The 20,844-nt window shown below is 40.4% G+C and overlaps 1 protein-coding gene across 6 annotated transcripts in view; it reads left to right on the forward strand.

Annotated features, from left to right (window-relative positions):
• The window catches only part of grb14 (growth factor receptor-bound protein 14), a 36,288-nt gene extending 17,794 nt beyond the window's left edge, over positions 1-18,494 (forward strand). For 4 of the 6 annotated variants that reach the window (XM_020054976.2, XM_010890878.3, XM_010890876.4 and 1 more), the window contains 12 exons: positions 5,830-5,986; positions 8,789-8,910; positions 9,017-9,091; positions 9,329-9,466; positions 10,931-11,041; positions 13,417-13,512; positions 13,855-13,917; positions 14,993-15,109; positions 15,297-15,366; positions 15,519-15,606; positions 16,691-16,784; positions 16,880-18,494. In XM_020054976.2, coding sequence (XP_019910535.1) covers positions 5,830-5,986; positions 8,789-8,910; positions 9,017-9,091; positions 9,329-9,466; positions 10,931-11,041; positions 13,417-13,512; positions 13,855-13,917; positions 14,993-15,109; positions 15,297-15,366; positions 15,519-15,606; positions 16,691-16,784; positions 16,880-17,026 — 1,278 coding nt within the window. In that variant the 3' untranslated portion in view covers positions 17,027-18,494. The other 2 variants (XM_010890879.4, XM_020054979.3) reach the window with 2 other exon arrangements.
• Positions 18,495-20,844: the final 2,350 nt, after the last annotated feature.

Consider the following 20,844-nt stretch of genomic DNA (forward strand, 5'->3'; position numbering starts at 1 on the left):
GCATAACTTAGCAAATTATTTATTTTCTATCCTTGGAGTGTTAGTTTTATAGTACAGTTGGATTCAACTTAACTGCTAACAAAACATAGAAGTGAAACACTGTGTGGAAAATTGGTTTAGTCATCTAACCACTTTGGCCTGGAGTTCTGATAGAAACCCATACAGTAGCTCAAATCCAGACCAGCAGTAGTTTTGCCTTCATCCTTTACATCTTTCACTCCTGTTAGTCGTCATATTATTTACATAAAATTAATTTACAATATGTGTTTTACTTTAGTGCCCCGAGTACAGTACTGTATATGGCAGCCTTTGGATGTCCTGGAGCTGGGCAAAATAGACAACAATCCACGTTGTGATAAACTGCCTGAAGGACAAATATAAATATGTTCATAAAAATGTGCATCATTGTATTTTTTAATTACTCCGTTAACCTACTACCGGTAGTTAGATTTTTTTAATCCATCCAATGTCTGAATATCAATTACTGGTATTTCAAACTTTCTAGATTTCTCTATTGTTGGCTACTTATCTTCATAAGCTATTGGCTGAAGGCATTCATTAGGCCTTTTAGGTGAGAATGCTTGTCCCATCTTTCGGATGGTTCATTTTTCTTCTGAGGGTAGACAGCCTCTTGTTAAGTTTGTGTACCTTAATTTTTCAGTGGAAAACCACCATAGATCTGTTGTGTGTGTATAATAGCAGCAACAACCAAACGATACACATTTGTGGTCTTAGCACTTATTCCAAATGATTGACATTGACAAGCAGTTGTGTCCACATATTTCCAAAGGTACAGAGGACTCGTGAAAGAATCGAGAGGTGGTTTGGAATGTTTCTAGATTTGGGTCCATAACTGCCTATTATTGAGTGACAATAACAATAGCTAAAATGTGAGCCTTTTCAAGGTTATATGTGAGGTTGTTCCTGGTTAAACCACCCTCAGAGTTCCCATTGTTAAGGATAAAATATTCCAATATTACTGGTTTCAAGTCATGATTACCTAAAGAATTGTTGTTAATTTAAGCATTGAACCGACACTGAAAATGGCATTACGTGGCAGAACTATAGACCAGACTGCTGCACAGTGTGCAACTAAAATACCTCTAGGTGACTGCAGCGGGAGAGAGAGACTGCGTGCAGGCCCAGGTGTGTGCAGACAAGAATCCAGTCCAAGCATGTGGAGGAGTAACCTGAGCTAATAACTCTGAGCTTATCCAGTGCTCTGCTATAGTGAGAGGCACTGTGGATGCATGGCGGTTGCTCAGCAGAGCCCAGGGCTGAGGACACTGCCGTGGCACTCACAGATTGAGTTGCAGCTGGAGGAGTGGAGTTCAAGGTAAAACTAGTCCACACTAATTGGTGAACCGGTGTCCGCAGTCCTGTCCTTGAGATAAAGACGACTTATAGAACACTCTATGCTTTGCCAAACAACGCTATATTTAGGCCAGTGCATATGTCTGGATTTTCCTTTCCTGTCTCAGTTGAAACTCAGGACATCCTGTTCCTTTCCTCACAGAGTTCTGTACTGTGTGTATGTCCAACAATGGCCGCTGAAGGCCAGGGGTTAGTAATTGGGTTGCTGCTAGTGCCGGTTCGTGGCTTGTAGCACTGTTTAGCTCTGTCATCACTATTATCACTGTTGCCCAACTTCTATTTCCCTCAACCCCATCCCCGGTTCCAGAACGACTGTCATTATCTCAAGTTAATCGCAGGACACATCACATTTACTTTGGATTGAAATGCACTTTGGTATTTTGTTGTAATATTTGGCTTATCTTTTGACATTGTGTGATGAAGAGAAAACAGGAGGCTTAAGTTGTCACTGATAAAAAAAAAATTTTAAAAATGGGGGCAGAAAATTGTAGCTTAAGACTATCAATTTTTCTAGGGAAGGTTCTGCGAAGGAACCACAATGACTATATATTAGTATTATGACACTTTAGAAAGGGAGTTTGGAAGTCACAGTTGGAGTCTGCGCTTGGAGCACCGTGGCTACATGAATGCAACTCTTTGTGCTCATTGATACAGAAAGCAGCCGCATTTTATCTGGCCTCGCCATTCATTTGACTCCCTGGGCCAAGTGATTTATCATGGATACTGTAACCATTTCAGGCCTAGTTCAAGCAACCAACATGCTATAAACAATTACCATATGCACATAAGAGTGTGCAGCATTAGTGTTGGTTGGTTTTGTGTGTGTGTTGTGGTGTTGTGTGTTACAAAAAAGGCATAGTGCGGTGTAAAACATGATTGTCCTCATTTATATATTATGTGGGTGGAAATGTAATGCGTGAAGTCACAAGGCTGAGTTGATTATAACAGTGATCGTTTAAACCAGCCTTACCTGTCTGTAATTAGGTTAGTATGGATCTATTTTGTAAACCATGATTACTTTCAGTATTATCATTACATAATAGTAAAATGCAAAAGCTCATGCAATTACCTTCGCTGTCAACATATCCCCAGTGCTATTGGTCCTTAATGGCTTGCTATTACGTTGCTCCTTAATGTTTCGCTATTGTGTTAGTCCTTAATGTGATCGATTCAAAATAAAAAATGCCTTGTTACGAATAACATCTAAGGTCGTTGGAAAAGGTTAACTTAAGGTTAGGGTTAGGCATCACTACTGGCGTTAGGGTTATGATGAAGGTTGGCATCACAGGTTAGGCTAAGGATGAAGGTTAAGGTTACAAAAACAGGAAAGACTGCCTGTCTAAACAACACAATTGACCCACCAAAATGTCTTGCCTATTGCTGGAATTGAACTTGCAACTATTGGATTAAAATATCAGTTGCGTAAATGCTTGCCCACCATCCCCGACAAATACAGCCCGTAATTGCTTTTTCCAAAATATTGTCAAAAGCATGAATTATTTCGACAACTGCCAATCTATATTTTTCTCTAAATATTAATATAATTTTACACTTTTTTTTTAAACAAAATTATCACTAACAGGTCTCAATAATCAAAAGAATTACAAATACCTAATGCGACAAAGCTGTGACATAAGCAGGACACAAAATGAACAATGTATCAGCCACTGTATTGAAACTGTCTACAACACAAGAGAAGAATATAGCAGTGGGGGAGGGGTGGGTTTAGAAGAGGAGAGACACAACAACAAAGTCATGCATGTTAAAGTATTCATCATCTCTTCTGATTACATACATCTGTATTTACGCCATCAAACCAAGAGAACGTTAATATAGTTAAGCTAAAGCTAGTCTAATAATCATACAACATTTTGCCAAATTGCAAGCCTACCTATTTGGTGCAGTACGAAAACTCGATCATGAATTTAGTCTAGTGTGCTTTGATACTGTTGTGATACGAAAACAACAATGTGCCAAATCACTTTTTTCTTTCTTATCATTTAAACTATAACCAATAAGACAATTCCAGTTTTATTGTTAAGTAAAATTGTCCGTGTGTCACATCCCTATAATAGACCAGTGACAATTAAAAAAAGTATTTTGACTATCCTAGCCAATAGTTCTTTCCCATTGCCCTCATAATCAAAGGGAGCCCATTTGAAAGGCCAAAGATATAAAATATTTTAATTTTAGGAGTTACGTAAAAACATATCATTAGATCTGAAGGGATGATTTAAAAGACAATTAAAAAGACTGTTAATTGTAAAGACTGGAATTTATAATTAACTATATAATATGCACTTTGTTTTTCTGTTAGTTGTGAACTTTTGCTTTCGAAATCTTGTATATCTTAAAAGACTATAGTTCACCAAAGAACATCAAACGAGGACAAGTTAAAGGATTGCATTATTCTTGAGTGTTGAGTGGATTTTTAAGTACCTCATCAAATATGTGTCCAAGCTCTCTAATGTGTTTAGACAGAGATATTAATCAAGAGATATGCACAGTGTATATCTAGCTTATCCGATCACCAACTTCTGATACATGCAGTATGCATAACACTTCAGTAGCATTTAATGCAAGTTCAGCATGCTCTTATATTCATAATTAGCAAACAAATACAAAGTGCTTTCTGTCACACAGTCCATACAAGAAGGGATTCAATTTATCCTCTTATCGCAAAAGTAGAAAAAGAAATCCTGCATTTTTTCCATTGTATCTGTATCGAGGAACAAACCTCAAGCCGCTGTCATTAGATGTAATGACTAAATGCTTCTTCACTCCTGATACACCCGGCCATGTTCCTAATTAAAAACTTTGTTTTTTTATTTGATTGGGCAAGAAATAAGGAAAGTGACTTTGACACAGAAAAAGACTGGAATCCTCCATTGAAGATTTTTCCACAGATTTAGAGTCTCCTTCACACTCTACATATTTATTTTTCCTCTTCATTCTACCCTTGTAAATGCCTTTAAAGTGTTCATGTTGTATACGGTAAGTGCCCCTGGCTTTTAGGTCATTATCATCTTTCTGCTCTAATGTAAGTGACCTTAGCGTTGCTGCAGTGTAAAGATGATTACAGGGTCTTAGCATGAGCCTGTCCGTCCGACCGGACTACTCGCTCGGCATCGTTGCCTGCTGAAGTAATCCCAGTAATGCAGTCCCTTGGCTTTTTGTTAGATGCCTGCGAAGGTGAATCCTTAGGGGATTTTGCTGTCCTGTAAATCTCGCCGCTGACTGATTAAACACACGATTGTCTCCTTCATTGAGGGTTGATGATGTCACAGCTGGAGGTTATGATTGGCTGCGGGCTCCTTAAGGGTACTAACCCAGAGCCCTGTTGGAACACTGTGACCTCCTTTCTCTCCGTCTTGCCCCTCAGGTCCTCCTTAAACTAAGGCACAGAGACCCAGACACACAGGAAGAGGCGGCCAGTTGCTCTTTACCGTGCTCCTCTCCCTCCCCCCTCTCCCCGCCCACCCCCGTGGACTATAGACAGAGTTGACCCAACTAGCATTACATTTAACCAGCACCTTTGTAATTGCTTTCGAGCTCCTGCAGGGCTTTATGCTGAGAACCTCGACTTGCCATGGCTGTGTGAATAGGGAGGGGGAGCGAGCCTTGTGACTCCCCCCTCCTCCTCCCCCTCCCTCCTCTTGGGGTGTGCGGAGCAGAGCAGGCTGAGCCTGGGCTCATTTACTTGGGGAAAAGGTTGCAGGTGATTGGGCCAGAGCCCCGGTGACATATATCTGTGGAGTCAGGAAAACGCTGTGCTCAGAGGCAGCTCTTTCTAATTAGCAGAGAGAGACGGAGGGAGAGCTCTACTTTCTGCCTCCCAGCCGACACTGACTCACAGCTCTGTTCTGCTTGGCTCTGCACTGTTTGACTATCTGATGCAGGTTTCCATGTTCCTTACCCAAAGCCTGGTTTACAATGCTGTGCACACAGCCCTACGTAGGCTGCAGAGTTAGCTCAGACGCACACGTCCGCGCGTCTCCAAACAGAGGGGTAAGTTGTGATGTTGTTGGATGGATTTGTCGGTAGCTTATTTTCTGTTGATACTGCATGACAGTTGAGCTTCTCATGAGCTTTTCTTTTTTAACGCGGGACTATACCTGCTGTGATTCGTTGGGTAGCTGAAAAGGGGTAAATCTAATTTGAGCCGTATGCTACGCAGCACTTTGTTAGGGACACACTGACCAACTTTTGGTCCAGTTTGGTGGTGTTTTATGTGTGTTAAATGATTATGGGGCTAGCATTAAAGATGTGATGTCACGTACCTTGTATCCGGTAAAATGTACAGAACTTGGAAGTCCTAAACCTACATTTCTTTCCCTGTTTGTAATTTAGATGGATATTTGATGTCGGTATATCAAGTGTACTATATAATATGCACACATAAAGCAAGCTCAAGCTTCTCTGGTACAGATGTCATGTCAGTGTGTTTCTTTGCAGGTAATTAAAGTGTATAATGAGGACAATACCAGCCGAGCGGTAGAGGTTCCACCTGACATCACTGCCCGGGACATATGCCAGCTGTTTGTCCTTAAGAATCATTGCATTGATGACCACAGCTGGACTCTGTTTGAGCATCTTTCCCATCTAGGCATAGGTAAGGACTCTATTCAAGAAATCTTTATTCTATCCAAGGAGAAGCAATAAAGTGCTTTTTTTTTTTTACGTATTATCAAATGAACGCAGGCCTCTTTAAAAAAAAAAACACAGTAGACCTGATTTCCTCATGTAATTACAGTGTGATGGTGATGATAACGATGGGCACCGTACAGCGAGTGTATTACCTCAACAAAAAATACTACTTACTTTGCAGTATAAAAGATACCATAAGTGGATTAGCAAAGAGTGAATATTTCAGCAACAGTTACTGTATTGCAGTCTTCCACTGGTGCAGCCGAACCCTTTCTCAGCAACATTCTTCACACATACTGTAAATTGAATAACTTCCCCAGCTGTTCTCTTCTTTATTTCATTAAGGCTTTAAGCATTCATTTGGCCAGAAATGTGCTGTTGTCATTCACGTGGTTGAGTAAAGGCCTTAAAACAGTCTGCCTGCAGTCTTTAAATGTTTTGGTGAAGTATTATTGAGAACTCACTACTCAGTATGATGCTGCAGAAATGTTCTATCATTTTAATTGAACTATGGTGAAAAGATGAACCAAAGAAAAATCAAACCTGAAAGTCATTGTAGAATTTTAAGATTGTACATGAGAAACATGTCTGCTAAATCATGACCTCTATGCTAATAATCAGTTGTTTCCTTACGTTGAACCATAATGCTAACGGGTTCATATTTGTTGCCAATATAAAGAGGCTATAAAAATCTAACTGCAATAAATCTGGGTTCCAGTTTTATTCTCTATCTGAAGAATTCTAATAAGGGTTACTCGAAAACCTGCGAACCAGTATTTTTGGACAACCATTTCAAGTGCTATGGTACTTCATTGCTAGGCATCCTGGCATCTGTTTTGCCATGCAATATCATACTTATGGTTTTCAGGCTTTAACTCTGCTTCCTCTGCATTCTGAAAACCGGATGCTTATGATTTCTGCCAGCCCCACTGAGGGTGTACTGACAGAAAATACTAACTTTTCAGTATTTCTATGCGGGCACAGGCGTTGCCCAACTGGCAGTCTATATTCCCTGTCTTAGTGCACTACTTTTGACCAGGCCGGTGGAGATACAAAACCACTGTATATGAGGAATAGGGTGGCATCTGGGACGCGGACAGAGAAGTTGCTCTTAACCTTTTCAAGCCCTTTGAACCTCCTGTGACAATCACTGGCCTGACACACTCATCGTCGTGGTCAAGCCAAATAAAGCTTCTGCTCCTATTATACAAGTAGTTGAAGTGCATCTGCTTTCACTGAGTTTGGAATGAAGTGCTGCTCAACCTAGATGTGCAATGCTTGCATTATTCATGATCATTCCGTAAGCCCCCTCAGCACTTAATGCAGTGCTTGTGTTGAGATGAAATGCTACTTTTTAGCGACAAAATGGGATTCCTTTTTGTAGTATTTGTAGTTCACCTCAGGATCTCTGCTTTTCAGACATCTATTTTCTGTGTTTGATGGATGCAAAACCCACTTGCCATTTAAATCATGCTGGATTGATTGCTTTCATTTTCCTCTGGTAACTGCTTGTGCCATTCCTTTTTTTTTTCTTGCTAACGTGATGACTACAAAAGCTAATATAATGAACGCTTAGCCTGGTGCATCTACAACAATGCCACTTTGGGGTCAGAGATTTAACATATTAACATCAGACGAAAGGAGAAAAAAACATAATTTATTTTTATTACAGAGACAGAAAATTATGAATACACTTGTAGACATAATAAATGAACAAAAACATGAATAAAAATCAACAATCTGAATATAGGGATATTATGTCTGATAATGCAAACAATGTAAAGATTACTGGCACAGAGTTTCTTACTGTAACAGGTATTTATTTTATATTGTGTGCCTACATTGCATAATGTACTTAGTGTATTTGCATACATTAATAAGTAAATACACATACAGGAGGTGGAACCAGAAACGGGCTCTGTCTAGTCATACCTGTGCTGTCTTGTGTCTGCCTGACCAAGTACACGACTGTTAGTTGCACATTCTTTTGCATATATAAACCAGTGTTAAAGAGGTCACTAAAGAGACTAGACAGACATGGCTTTACTGGCTGTAATAAACCTTAAGCAAGATTAAGGTATGATGACCATGCAGTGGCCTGCCTTTCCTCCACTGTGGTCATACTATGGGAATGGCAACCTCATGGCAATGCAACATTCCAGAAGACTGCCTCCAAACAGCTGCTTTCCATTACAACAGTTCATATTCATTTGAGCTTGAAGGAATTTGGTCATGTTTGATGATTCATTGAAATAATAATAACACCAACAGTTTATATTCATTTGAGCTTGAAGGAATTTGGTCATGTTTGATTACGCATTGAAATAATAATAACACTAGCAGTTCCAGGACTTCTACTGTAACTCCCACGTTAGGTAATATATCTCCAATTATAAAGGGCTTAATAATCAATCTGCACAGTGTAATGTTTTTAATGTTCTCATTGTACTGCACAATGTGGGCCCTCGGCTGTTAAGATGTTTATGAACTTTAAACCTCAGTTTAAATGTAGTTGTAATTATAAACAAATCCATTGTAATACACGCTTTTCAATTACAATTCTGTTTAAGTATGTTCTGCTAAGTTTATTGGTATTGGATGATATGGTATTGTGACAATGAAGGAACCTGGTACTGTAGGTTTGACTAAATGTCCTCTACCTCCTGCTTTTTGTGGCCTTTATATTGACATGTCTCTTGCTTGTGTTCAATTCAATTTGTCATTGTTTTAAATAGCATTTTAACAAGAACCATAACACATTTTACAGAAAGAACCATAGAAGACCATGAATCTGTTATGGAGGTGCTGTCTGGCTGGGGAATGGAAACAGACAGCCGCTTATATTTCCGGAAAAACTATGCCAAATATGAATTCTTCAATAAACCACTGGTAAGAAAATGGTGTGATACTCAGGTACAATATACTGCCTGTTTTCTAAATATTCTGTAATTGATAGCTGATGTTGTTATGACTGATGTTGTTTTCATATCGGTAGGACTTTTTCCCAGATCACATGGTGTCCATATCAAGTGAAACCAACGGGATGATGAACCATTCTCAGCTAATACAGGTACACATTGTTGCGGTCTACAGCTGTACATGTATCCACACTAGAACGTGGAAGAGTCAGACCACGTTCCCCGCACACAGATTACATTAAGACCTGGTCTTGACAAAAAAAATCACTTTCAAAAGAGATTATTTCGTTATTGCGTTTAAATAAATCTAAGACCATCATCTGTGTGTGGGGAAACCGTTCCCTCAGAGTTTCTGCTGCGGTTTTGAAGGACTGTTTTCTGCCCGACAGACATTTCTCAACTCGAGCACTTGTCCGGAGATCCATGGGCACCTCCATGCCAAAGAACAAGGCAGGAAGTCTTGGAAGAAGTTCTACTTTGTCTTGAGGAGGTCAGGTCTATACCTCTCCAACAAGGGCACCTCCAAGGTTAGTTGTAGGTGTGCCTCTAATGTAAGCATGTATTCATGTCTAGTCAGACGTGTTCAAGCCTAGATTTGTTTTTAAAGCATATGCAACTATGTTTAAGGGCAGAATTGAGCTGGTGTTGCATACGGCTCCAGGGTGCTCATTTAATAAGCCTGTATGTGTTCGTGTGTACCAGAGTGGTGCGCTGTAGAGGAGTAGCTAGCTCCATTGTTACTCCCTGTTGTACCTCCCTGGCTGTTTGCTCGGTGGAACTGGTTGAGCTAGATTTCCCCTCAGGTCAGCTGGCATGTCACTGCCAATGGCTGAGCCCTCAACACCCGCCGCTGACAGGTGGAGCTAAGACCTGCACAGCAGTGTGCCAAGCCAACCACCTCTCCCTCAGTAGGCCTGTTGTTCACACTAAAGCACGAATAGACCTTGGTTTGCAGTCTCAAATGCATGCAATGCCAATACAATTCACAGTTGGGATGACTTCATTATTTTAATTTGATATGGGGTGATTTAGAATTTTTACATTGGGTTTGGCATGTTTTTTTATGTCATAGGCATTCATTGCCAGTACATCAGTCAACATGGACGCCTGCTCTATGGCTACCTGGGCTTTCCATAGGAGAGTGAGAATGGTGTGTCGCGGTCACACACAGATTGAACAATTGTTGGCTTTGTGCTCTGCTCCTTTACCTGGGAAATCTTTGCCTTGGCTCCCTGACAGTGTGCTTATTGTATAAAGGAAGGTCCTATCATTTTGGTCACATATTTGTTCCTATCTGGAACACTAAATATACATACTTTAGGCCTACCAGCCTACTTACAGTGGAACATTATCAACTGTGTTGAAGTGTGCCAACCTCATTCCAGCTCTCAAGTCAAAGGAGACTGCAGCTAAAACAACAATCTCCTTTGTTCTGCGTTCACAACGACCTAAGCAGATGCAAATGTCTTTACCAAAACGTACCCCTTTACCACAGTCACAGTGTGCTATGTGTTGCAGACTGGTGTTACCGGAATTCTCATTCTTCACCTTCCTGGCTTAGGGATTCCATCTAGCAGCCATACAGTTACTGGTGCTCTAACCGCTGGGCTACCTGCTGCCCACATGTATACCACCTGCCTGTTAGCTTTTCCCTACGCTGACCGGCCAGCTTCTCACAAAGATGTACGTGTTAGTTGGCCAATATTATGTTACAGTGGTTATTTACTTAACGTCTGTCCCCACACTGGCCACCCCTGCATTTTTCACATTTCTACTCCGATCCCCCCCGCGGTTGGATTTGTAATGGAATTTAAGTCTACAGTGGAATGCAAGAGGAGCCCACCCCAGTCATGTGTTTAGAGGCTGAGGGCACTGCAGTGTGTGTTTGTTTGTTTGTGGATGTGGGGGGGGAGGTTGTGACTTGAAGGGCACACAATAATGCAGTCTGAATGAAGTGGAGATTTGAGGCATTTCTTCTTTTCTATTCAAAGGAACCAAGGCATCTCCAGTTCATTGCGGAGTTCAGTGACAGCGATGTCTACACATTGCTATCAGCTAAAAAGATACACGGAGCGCCTACGGACTTCGGCTTCTGTGTCAAGGTAGTTTAGCCTTTTCTATTTATAAACCTATACTCTGGTGTTTTCTGTAAACCAAGGTCCCAGACTGTGACCAAAGCATTTGCAACCGTTTGACTTGGCAGTGCATCATCATTTTTATTTATTATTCAAACAGTAGGCTAATGTGATTTTACCCAAAATAAACCATATGAAAGTGCCTGTCCCAGTTTGGCTGTCAGCTGCTGTGTGACAGGCAACCCTGCCTCACTGAGATGCATTCCAACAAGCACAAAGATATGACTGTTGCTCAAAATCCAATTGAGAAAAGAAAAATATAGTTTTTAAAGCAACTGCTGTTGCTATCAATCAATCCACTACTGTGCTAGTTACAGACAGAAGTCAGATTTTATGGTAAATCTTTCTCACCTCTCAGTATTGACTTCATGGCACCACTATAACCAGAGCAGTCTATGACTAGTTGTAACTAGTTGTGGTGTGAACCCGTAGAGATGAGCAAAGTTCACCATCTGCGGTGGACATAGCGTGGCCTGTTGGCCTAGCACTGGAAAGTGTTTGTAGGACATTGCATTTACAGGCAGGTTTATCAGTTAGCCTACACAGCTGTCTAGCTTCATCATATTTAGATTGTTGTTTCTGCTAACGTCTTAATAAAAACATCTCAGCTTGTGAGAACACAAGATGCATTTGTGCCATTATTGTATCAAACCCATATAATCTCAGACTGTTTGATTGTGTAATGAAATAACAGCAACATTGCAGTGAGAAAGTAGTGTTTTGGTCTGAATTATCAGATGTTGACAGAACAATGCGGTCCAGGATTTCAAGGCCTGCTCAGACAAAACAATATATAAAACAACAGTAGAGATTTGGATTGTAATTGTATTAGCTTTTTAAAGTATGTTCCATCTTTGTATTTGTCTGCTAATGTTCTGTATTTTATTTCATTTAATGTTGTGTGTAGGCCCCAGGAACAGTAACTGCTGCTTTTGCCAGAAGCTAGCGGGTATCCTAGTAAAACCCTAGTCCTAAACTAGGTAACAGGACTTTATGGATTTTATGATGCAGCACCTCTTTTGAGCCAATTGAGATTGTGTGACTGATACATTTCAGTTGACTACTGTAGCCCCCCCATAAGGCCAGTCAGTGTAATTGATGGTGCAAAGTTAACATTTTCAATCGCTTCCTGTAACTCCACCAATTGCCTATAAGGAGCTTTGTACATGTTTGATCCCTCTGGCAAGACTAATCATGTAGTCAGATTTCATCAGAATTTCCAGAAATACATTTTGGATCCTATTTGTGACTGGTTTTGAGTCATAACAGCCATAAAGAATTCACTGGAGATGTTGGCAAATCTAGCTTTTACATAGGCTAACCATCTTGTATAAAAATTGTACTCAGGCTACTGTTGATAGTCTACAAAGGTAAAGCTACAGAAAGAAAGAATTTCTCTCGATTAGCTTACTGTAAACATATCCATATGTCTTCTGAAAATCAGTCTCTCTTAAAGGGCTTAAAGGGCCAGCATCTCAATATGACAGCCTTACTTCAGAAAGAAAATGCAGGCATTTCTGAAGAATGTCTGCTTTGCAAGACCGTTTTGTAAGGCATTCCATAGTTTGTAAAGGTAGTCTATTACTTTCTAAATATATAAAGAAAGCACAAATTGTTCCATTATATTTATAACATGGCTGGATTTCTAATTTTATTTTGTTACAGCATATGTTTTTAAATTGATTATTTAAAATTTTAATTTTAATTGATTTAATCAGGAGTTTTTGCGACTGATCAGCAAATTGATCTGCGAATTGCTTTGCTGTTGTTGAAGAAAACTCACATAATCTGGCTAGAGTTGTCAGAAGGAAGGAGGGATACTCTCAGACCAAGTCTCTATGTTTTTTTGAAGCTTTTTGGCCATATAGTATGCGCTATATTTGCACCTTAGAACACCATACCTACTGTGAAGCATGATGATGGCAGCAACTTGACGGAGCTTGAGAAATTTTGCAAAGAAAAGTATTCAACAATTTATGTCTAGATGTATTAAAGCTGGTACAAAATCCTCCAAATAGCCTCATTGCTATAAATGCTGCCACGTGATGCCTCTACCAAATATTGACTAAAGAGGTGAATACATATGCAAATAATTATTTCCTGTTTTGTATTTGTAATTAATTACAAAACAATATGTCGATTTAATTTTTCACTTACTGTAGATGTTATAAAAGATTTTTGTGTGGATCAATCACAAAAAATCCTCATTCAATTCATTTTAATTTCATGTTGTAACACAATCAAATGTGGTTTTGTCCAAGAGGGGCTGAATTATTTTTAGAGCCATTTGAAGTCTGTTCCGAGTTCTGCTTGGTAAACTCTTGCTTTTTCTCTCTGGCCAGTCTACTAAGAGTGGCTCTCCCCGGGACCTCAAGCTGTTGTGCGCAGATGACGAGCAGACCAGAACCTGCTGGGTCACTGCCATACGCCTCTTTAAGGTACAGTTACCATGCTGCCCCCTCATCACATCTGTCTACAAATCAACAAAGTCAGCACAACGCTACAGTTTGTACCAGACTGATCTAGGAGCAGTTTTTCCTTTTTAGATCATAATAAACAAGATAACATGGATGGGGGCACTTCTGTTATGAAAGGCTACATGAATACGGACAGATCTACGAAGTCAGCACTTAGTACACTTAGTACCATTTCTCCTGACCACCATTGGCTGCTTCCTGCACAGTATAGCATCATATCCCATCATGCCTTATAATGTCCTCTACAGTGGAGTTTTGTCAGGTGTATTTGGTCTAAAAACGGCCTTTTGTTTTCTGTTGCAGTGTGGGATGCAACTATACCAAAACTACATTCAACCGCACCAGAAACAGAAAGCTTCCCCTATGGTAAGGGTTGGGGAAATGCTACCATGCATGTACACCACGTAAAAAGATCACGAAGGACGTAGTGGCCCGATTTCTCTGAATAGTCTCAAATTCTGGAATTTTCTCTGTCAAATTTGAGTATTCTGTATGGGTGAACACATGCTCTATTTTGGCACTGAAACATGTTTGAGGAGCCTGGCTCCTCTAAAAATAACCCCCGATCAGCTGCTCTCAGACTTAACAACTCGTCGCCTCTGCTTCTCTGTCAGGGGAACGCGGTGTTCAGGCGTTGGGCTGGGACCCTGAGCTCAACACTGCACAGGACATCCAAATGACAGGATGCCCTATAGATCCCCGCCCTATGGGATATAGGGTGGTATTTGGGACAGCAGGCTTCTGGCAACAGGCTCTGGGGAAGATATTTGGTTAGGCCACGGGACATTGAGATGGGTCGTGGTCCAGCTGAACACCACCTTTCCCCACCATACAGCTGTTGTAGCTGAGAGCAAAGTGAGCTAGACAACACTGCTGGACAGAGAATCACATCACAGCAAAACCCAAATTGAAAAATGGAATTGTTCTCCAGGAAAGGAGCAATCAGTTTGTTCGGCACAATGTTGTCTTTACATCGTATTAATCGACGGGGGCAGAGAGTCTAAAGAAGGACTGGAATGTTTCTATCCTTCAAGTAAACACCAGTTGCTTTGTTACGACTGCTCATATAAGGATCCTGAGCTTAGGGCTGGTAGGGGCAAACATGGCCATTTAAAGGCCTCTCACTAATCCTGATATGAAGTATTTACTTTGTTTGTGTGTGCGTGTGCGTGTGCATGCATATTTAGAACTAATGCCTATGACTGCTTTAAGGGACTACAGTTAATGCTATGTGGCCATGTGTTACTGTATTGACAAACCCTCTAATCTCCGGCCAACTCTGCTCAGAATCATCTGAAAATGAAACTCACACCTCAGACTATAGGGCATCTCTGTGTCACACAGGCTGAATGTGCTTCTCCCATACCTTGTGTCAGAGGTTGAAACCCTTGTCACTTGATTTGCTGTTAACATTGTACATTACGTCATTGTGTATTTCCAGAGAAGTATCTCGGATAACTCCTTAGTGGCCATGGACTTCTCTGGACACAAGAGCCGGGTGATTGAGAACCCATCAGAGGCACTGTCTGTAGCTGTGGAGGAGGGGCTCTCATGGAGGGTAGGCCATTAGTTCTCTCTCTGACATCATTTCTCTCTACACAGCACCGTGGCACTAGTCCTGTAAAAACACATAATGGATTTATTTTTAACATGACATGAGTACCGAAGAGACGCCCAAAAGTAGCCGCTAGACATTCAAATGTGATTCAGGTGTGAAATGATAGTGCATCTCTTTCTCTGTTCAGAGGAAAAGCTGCCACCGTCTAAGCTCCCACGAAGGTCCGTCCACCTCGCAGAGTCACCTGTCAAACATAGGTTAGAAGAAGGACACTTTATTGCGTCCTGTTCATTTAGTGCTCCCAGTAGCAAACCGTTTTTGCAAAAGAAAATGGAAAAAAGCATTTCCTACCTGGCAATTTCAGGGCAGTATCTTGTTATTTCTATGAATTTTCTTTGTGTGTTTCCAGCTCTCCATATGGCCCAGCCCTGGTTCCACAGCAAACTGTCCAGAGACGAGGCCCACCGCCTAATCACTCAACAGGGTCTGATTGATGGGTGAGCAGACACTTGGCTATTTTGGTTTTGTTGCTGCAAGCTAAAGAGTTTGCAGATGTTTTTTTTACTGATTTTATCTACATGCCTAACTGTGATTATATAGTTTGCGTTCATGGTTGGGCGGAAAACATCACAAATGTTACGGTTACATGAAAAAGAAAATTATCTGTAACATAATCCTTTAGATTTCTCAAGATTACTTTAACATTACTTTCACCTCCAACACCTGGAAATATATTTGTGGTCTAAACAGACAACTGATCAGAGCACTATTTAGCCACACCAGATAGCTTCTAAGAATGTTGCTATGGAATTAATGACGGCACAAATGTAAAACCTGCTGCCCAAATGTGACGTTTAAATTCCTGGGCTGTCGAGCAATAGCTGCTAGGCCAAACTTGAACTGGAAAGGCTATCTACAGATGACATTCTTTAATCATGGGTTATATTTCTACACAAATGAGAGGGAATGAAAGCAGCTTGCTACAAAGCAACAAGCAGCACCTTGACAGAGAAAACTGTGACTGACCAGTGTGTCTGGTGGAAATTCTTTGAAAGCCTTGCCTGTTAATTACATCAGTTTAAATACAAAAGACGCAAGCAACTATTAATGGGCAATCAATTAGAGGAGGCTGTCAGATAGCATATTAACAGTCTTAATGCTAAATGACAGCAATATGGATTTTAAAAAAATAATCTAATAATTAGATTAAGTAATCACAGATGTAATTATATCTTAAATTGTAACTGAATCCCTATTACATCATTTTTATATGTCTTCGTTGTTGATTAGAAACTTAATTTTGCTAATTGGATGACATAATGTCTATTGTTTTTATTCTTTTGTATAAATTGTACGCACTAATGGGCCAGAACAAATTCCTTGTTTGTTGTGCAACTTGCTTGGCAATAAAGCTATTTCAATTTTTTTTCTTTATTAATCCCTATTATATGTCACCTCAGGTAGTGTTGAATAGGGAATTTGTACTTTCCTCCCTAAATAAAATGTCCACTACCTAAAAATCTGGTTATACAAATTCCCCAGCTATTGTTAATAAACTGAAATGTCTGTCTGTGTTCACAGGGTATTTCTTCTAAGGGACAGCCAAAGCAACCCCAAGACATTTGTACTGTCACTGTGCCACACACAGAGAGTGAAACACTTTCAGATCTTGCCGGTGCGTATTGACCTTTTTTTGTTATATTCACATCTCTCGTCTTTTAGACATCTAGTTCAAGTGTGTGTGTGTGTGTGTGTGTTTGTGTGTGTTAGGTGGAAGACGAGGGGGATCTGTTCTACAGCCTGGACGACGGTCACACGCGCTTCACTGATCTGATCCAGCTGGTGGAGTTCTACCAGCTCAACCGCGGGGTGCTGCCATGCAAGCTCAAACACCACTGTGCCAGGATCACCCTCTGAGGGGCCAGGGGTCTCCCATGGCCCCATACAGACAGATGCACCTTAATCACAGCCAGGGCCACTCTGGTGAACCAAGCACCCCTCCCTCCTTCCCCTCCCGTGCCTTTGACAGGAGACAGAGGACATCGCCAGACATAAGCCAACTGAAAACACTGTTATCCCACCCTGAAACCCCTTCTCTTGGAGATCACCGTGGTAGTCAGTCTTTGTAATGACTTACTTGTTTAATAAGATATGAAATAGAGGTGTTACAATTAGAAATACAGGACAATTTTGTTTTACGAGTGACCACAAGTGTTGAGAAGTCTGGTGTTGGATAAAGTGCATCTACTGTAGGCATGATGTGACTTAGAGGGCGCTACTGTGAGCCCATTGGTGGCCCGGTATGTTAGCTCAGGTGTGGCAATGAATCACAAACCCCACAGGTACTCGCGTGTCAAGTCCAAACTTCAGTTAATGTACTGTATATAACATGGAGCTGATCATGTCTGCATTATGTATCAGTCTTTTTGCTCCTTACAACTCTCTATGGGAATTGACATAATCTACTGTAGCGGACTGTTGATACTGTAGATTGAGAGCTGATATTTGACGTGTTCACGCTATGTGAATAGAATGACCAGTGTGGTATAGCCATAATCGTTGTGATTATCGGAACAGTGAAGCTAAACCTGGTTGTTTGTCAGGATAAGGGGATCACTACTATCAGGCCGGAGACAAAGCATGATGGGAAATGCAGTACGTAAGCTACTGTGGTCCTCTGGCCTTGGTAATTTCCTGGGTAAACTAAGCTGTTGCTAATTGTTTTCATCGCATCTCAAGGAATTCAGGTATTTTTCAAAAAATATATGATTGTTTTTGGGGGGTTTTTGTATTTGAGAGGTACAGTATGACTAGCAGAGGGGAATGCATCGGTTGCCTACTGACTGCCTTCTTTGGGGAGCATGCACACAAACATGCTTCACTAGCCTGCACTGTACGTTTCATTAAAATGTATTGATTGCATTTGAATCGATAAATGTTTAACCCTCTCCCTTTTTGTTATAGCAAAGCAGCAGAAAATATATTTTACAAAATTGAGATTCAAACCACAGTTTGAGATAGTATGATATCATGATTATATTCCCAGAAAATGGTTGTACATTGAAATTTGTGTTTTTATAGTTTTCCCCCCAAGATTCAGGTAAATGACGTGCAGCACCTGAAGTGGTTGAATATGGGTGTAAAGAACAAAACTATGACTTACATCATCTTCTGTTTGTTGCTCCATTTCAGAAAACTGAATCATGCAGCAATTTGTACAGACAGGTTTCAACGAGAACATTATAATGAAACATTGTGTACTGTACTTTAAAACGCATTTAAAAAAAAGCATTTCATACAATGTTTCTAACAGTCGAGGAACGATGCATTTAAACAATAAACGAATGTCATGGACTGCAATATTTTATAAAGGAAAGAAAACCAATGTCTTGTTGCACTGTGTGATTTCAGTTTTGAAGTTATGGATTAGTACAAGAACAAGACATATTTACATACACTACCGTTCAAAAGTTTGGGGACGCTTCGAAATGTCCTCATTTTCAAATGATTTTTTCAATCTTTGTAACTCTGCCTAGAAGGCCACCCAGAGATGTCTCTTCACTGTTGACATTAAGGATGGTGTTTGCGGGTACCCTTTAATGAAGCTGTCAGTTTGTTTCTCAAACTAGATACTCTAATGTATTTGTCTTCTTGCTCAGTTGTGCACTGGTGCCTCCCATTCCTATTTTGGTTAGAGCCAGTTTGTGCTGTTCTGTGAAGGGGGTAGTACACAGCGTCATTCGAGATCTTCAGTTTCTTGACATGGAGTAGCCTTCAATTCCCAGAACAAGAATAGACTGACGAGTTTCAGAAAAAAAGTTTTTTGTTTCTGTCCATTTTGAGCCTGTAATCGAACTCACAATTGCTGATGCTCCAGATACTCAACTAGTATAAAGAAGGCCAGTTTTATTGCTTCTTTAATCAGTACAATAGATTTCAGCTTTGCTAACTTAATCGCAAAAGGGTTATCTATAATTTTAAAAGGCAAATTTATCATTAAACTTGGATTTGGAAACAATGTGTCGTTAGAACACAGGAGTGATGGTTGCTGGTAATGGGCCTCTGTACGTCTATACAGATATTACATAGAAAATTTGCCGTTTCCAGCTACAATAGTCATATACAACATTAACAATGTCTACACTGTATTTCTGATCAATTTGATGTTATTTTAATGGACATAAAGTTTGCTTTTCTTTTGAAAACAAGGACATTTCTAAGTGACCCCAAACTTTGAACGATAGTACTTAAGCACACATTTATAAAGATTTTGCATTTACACTTGTTGAAGATGATATGTTAACTGCACTCTAGTTTGAATATTGGTAACACCAATGTCTGATACTGATTGGTTACAACTGTTACAACACTACAAACAACTGTTAGTAGTGTTTTCTTGGTATTTCCATGTAGTGCACCCCATCATAACAAGCTTTATGTGCCTTTTATATTGACATAGGCAGCCTAGTCCATCTGAAATTACAATGTGTTTATACATAGGAGTTCTACCTTTTTATAAAAGATTTGCTGTGTTTTCTATTTTTTTCTCTGCATCTACCATCACTAGTTGCCCGTTTATCAAATATAGGTCAAATTGGATGGATGGCAAAGTGGTCATTTATCAATTGTTGGCCTACTGTCACCACTAGAGGGCAATAGAAGGCTTCTTTTATTACTAGTGAGAGTGATGAGAGCAGTCCAATCCAAAAATCAACCCTGTATCCTACACTCTGTGCGCTTCTGGAAACCTTAGCGGATTTGTTTGAACTAAGTAATATAGGTAGTCTTACACCTAGCCTCTCCAAAAGCAAGGTGGAGCTATTACCAGATTTTTTTCACCTGTCCAACACAATAAGTTCTCCAAGTGCATAGCGTGTAGGTTTAAGGGGTCCTTTTGGGCTGTGCATAGCGTTTGGGTTTTAGGGGTCCTTTTGGGCTGTGCATAGCGTGTAGGTTTAAGGGGTCCTTTTGGGCTGTGCATAGCGTGTAGGTTTAAGGGGTCCTTTTGGGCTGTGCATAGCGTGTAGGTTTAAGGGGTCCTTTTGGGCTGTGCATAGCGTGTAGGTTTAAGGGGTCCTTTTGGGCTGTGCATAGCGTGTAGGTTTAAGGGGTCCTTTTGGGCTGTGCATAGCGTGTAGTTTTAAGGGGTCCTTTTGGGCTGTGCATAGCGTGTAGGTTTAAGGGGTCCTTTTGGGCTGTGCATAGCGTGTAGGTTTAAGGGGTCCTTTTGGGCTGTGCATAGTGTGTAGGTTTAAGGGGTCCTTTTGGGCTGTTAGCAATGTGTCATTTTTTATGCTTACATGTATTGTACTGGGCCATGAGCAGAGACAGTTCATATGTCTTCTAAAAAAAACTCTGTTCACTGTTTTCTTCTATAATCATCACCAAGCCCATTCTCAACCACTGGCATAGTCAGCTGACTATGGAAGCCACCAGATGGCAATATATAGCTTATCTTACTTCCCTTTCTTTTCCAAAGTGGAAGTCATGAGATCCTTCCATAAAAGTCTACGAGACTTTCAGCTTCTATTGCAAATTATTAGCCATAGTTTGAAAAGAGATATTGTTTATTTATTTGCACATTATTAGACCTACTAAAAATCTGTTCGCTTGAGTCAATTGACAAGCCAGCTGTTGACAACTTCTGATGTGTGTAGCTGTCCTTAAAAGACAGGGACCTCCCTTTTTTAATACCTACATGTTTGGAATTTAAAAAGACCCATTAAAAAACAATT

Source organism: Esox lucius, chromosome 16 (genome assembly GCF_011004845.1).
Source record: "Esox lucius isolate fEsoLuc1 chromosome 16, fEsoLuc1.pri, whole genome shotgun sequence".
Classification (NCBI taxonomy): Eukaryota; Metazoa; Chordata; class Actinopteri; order Esociformes; family Esocidae; genus Esox; species Esox lucius.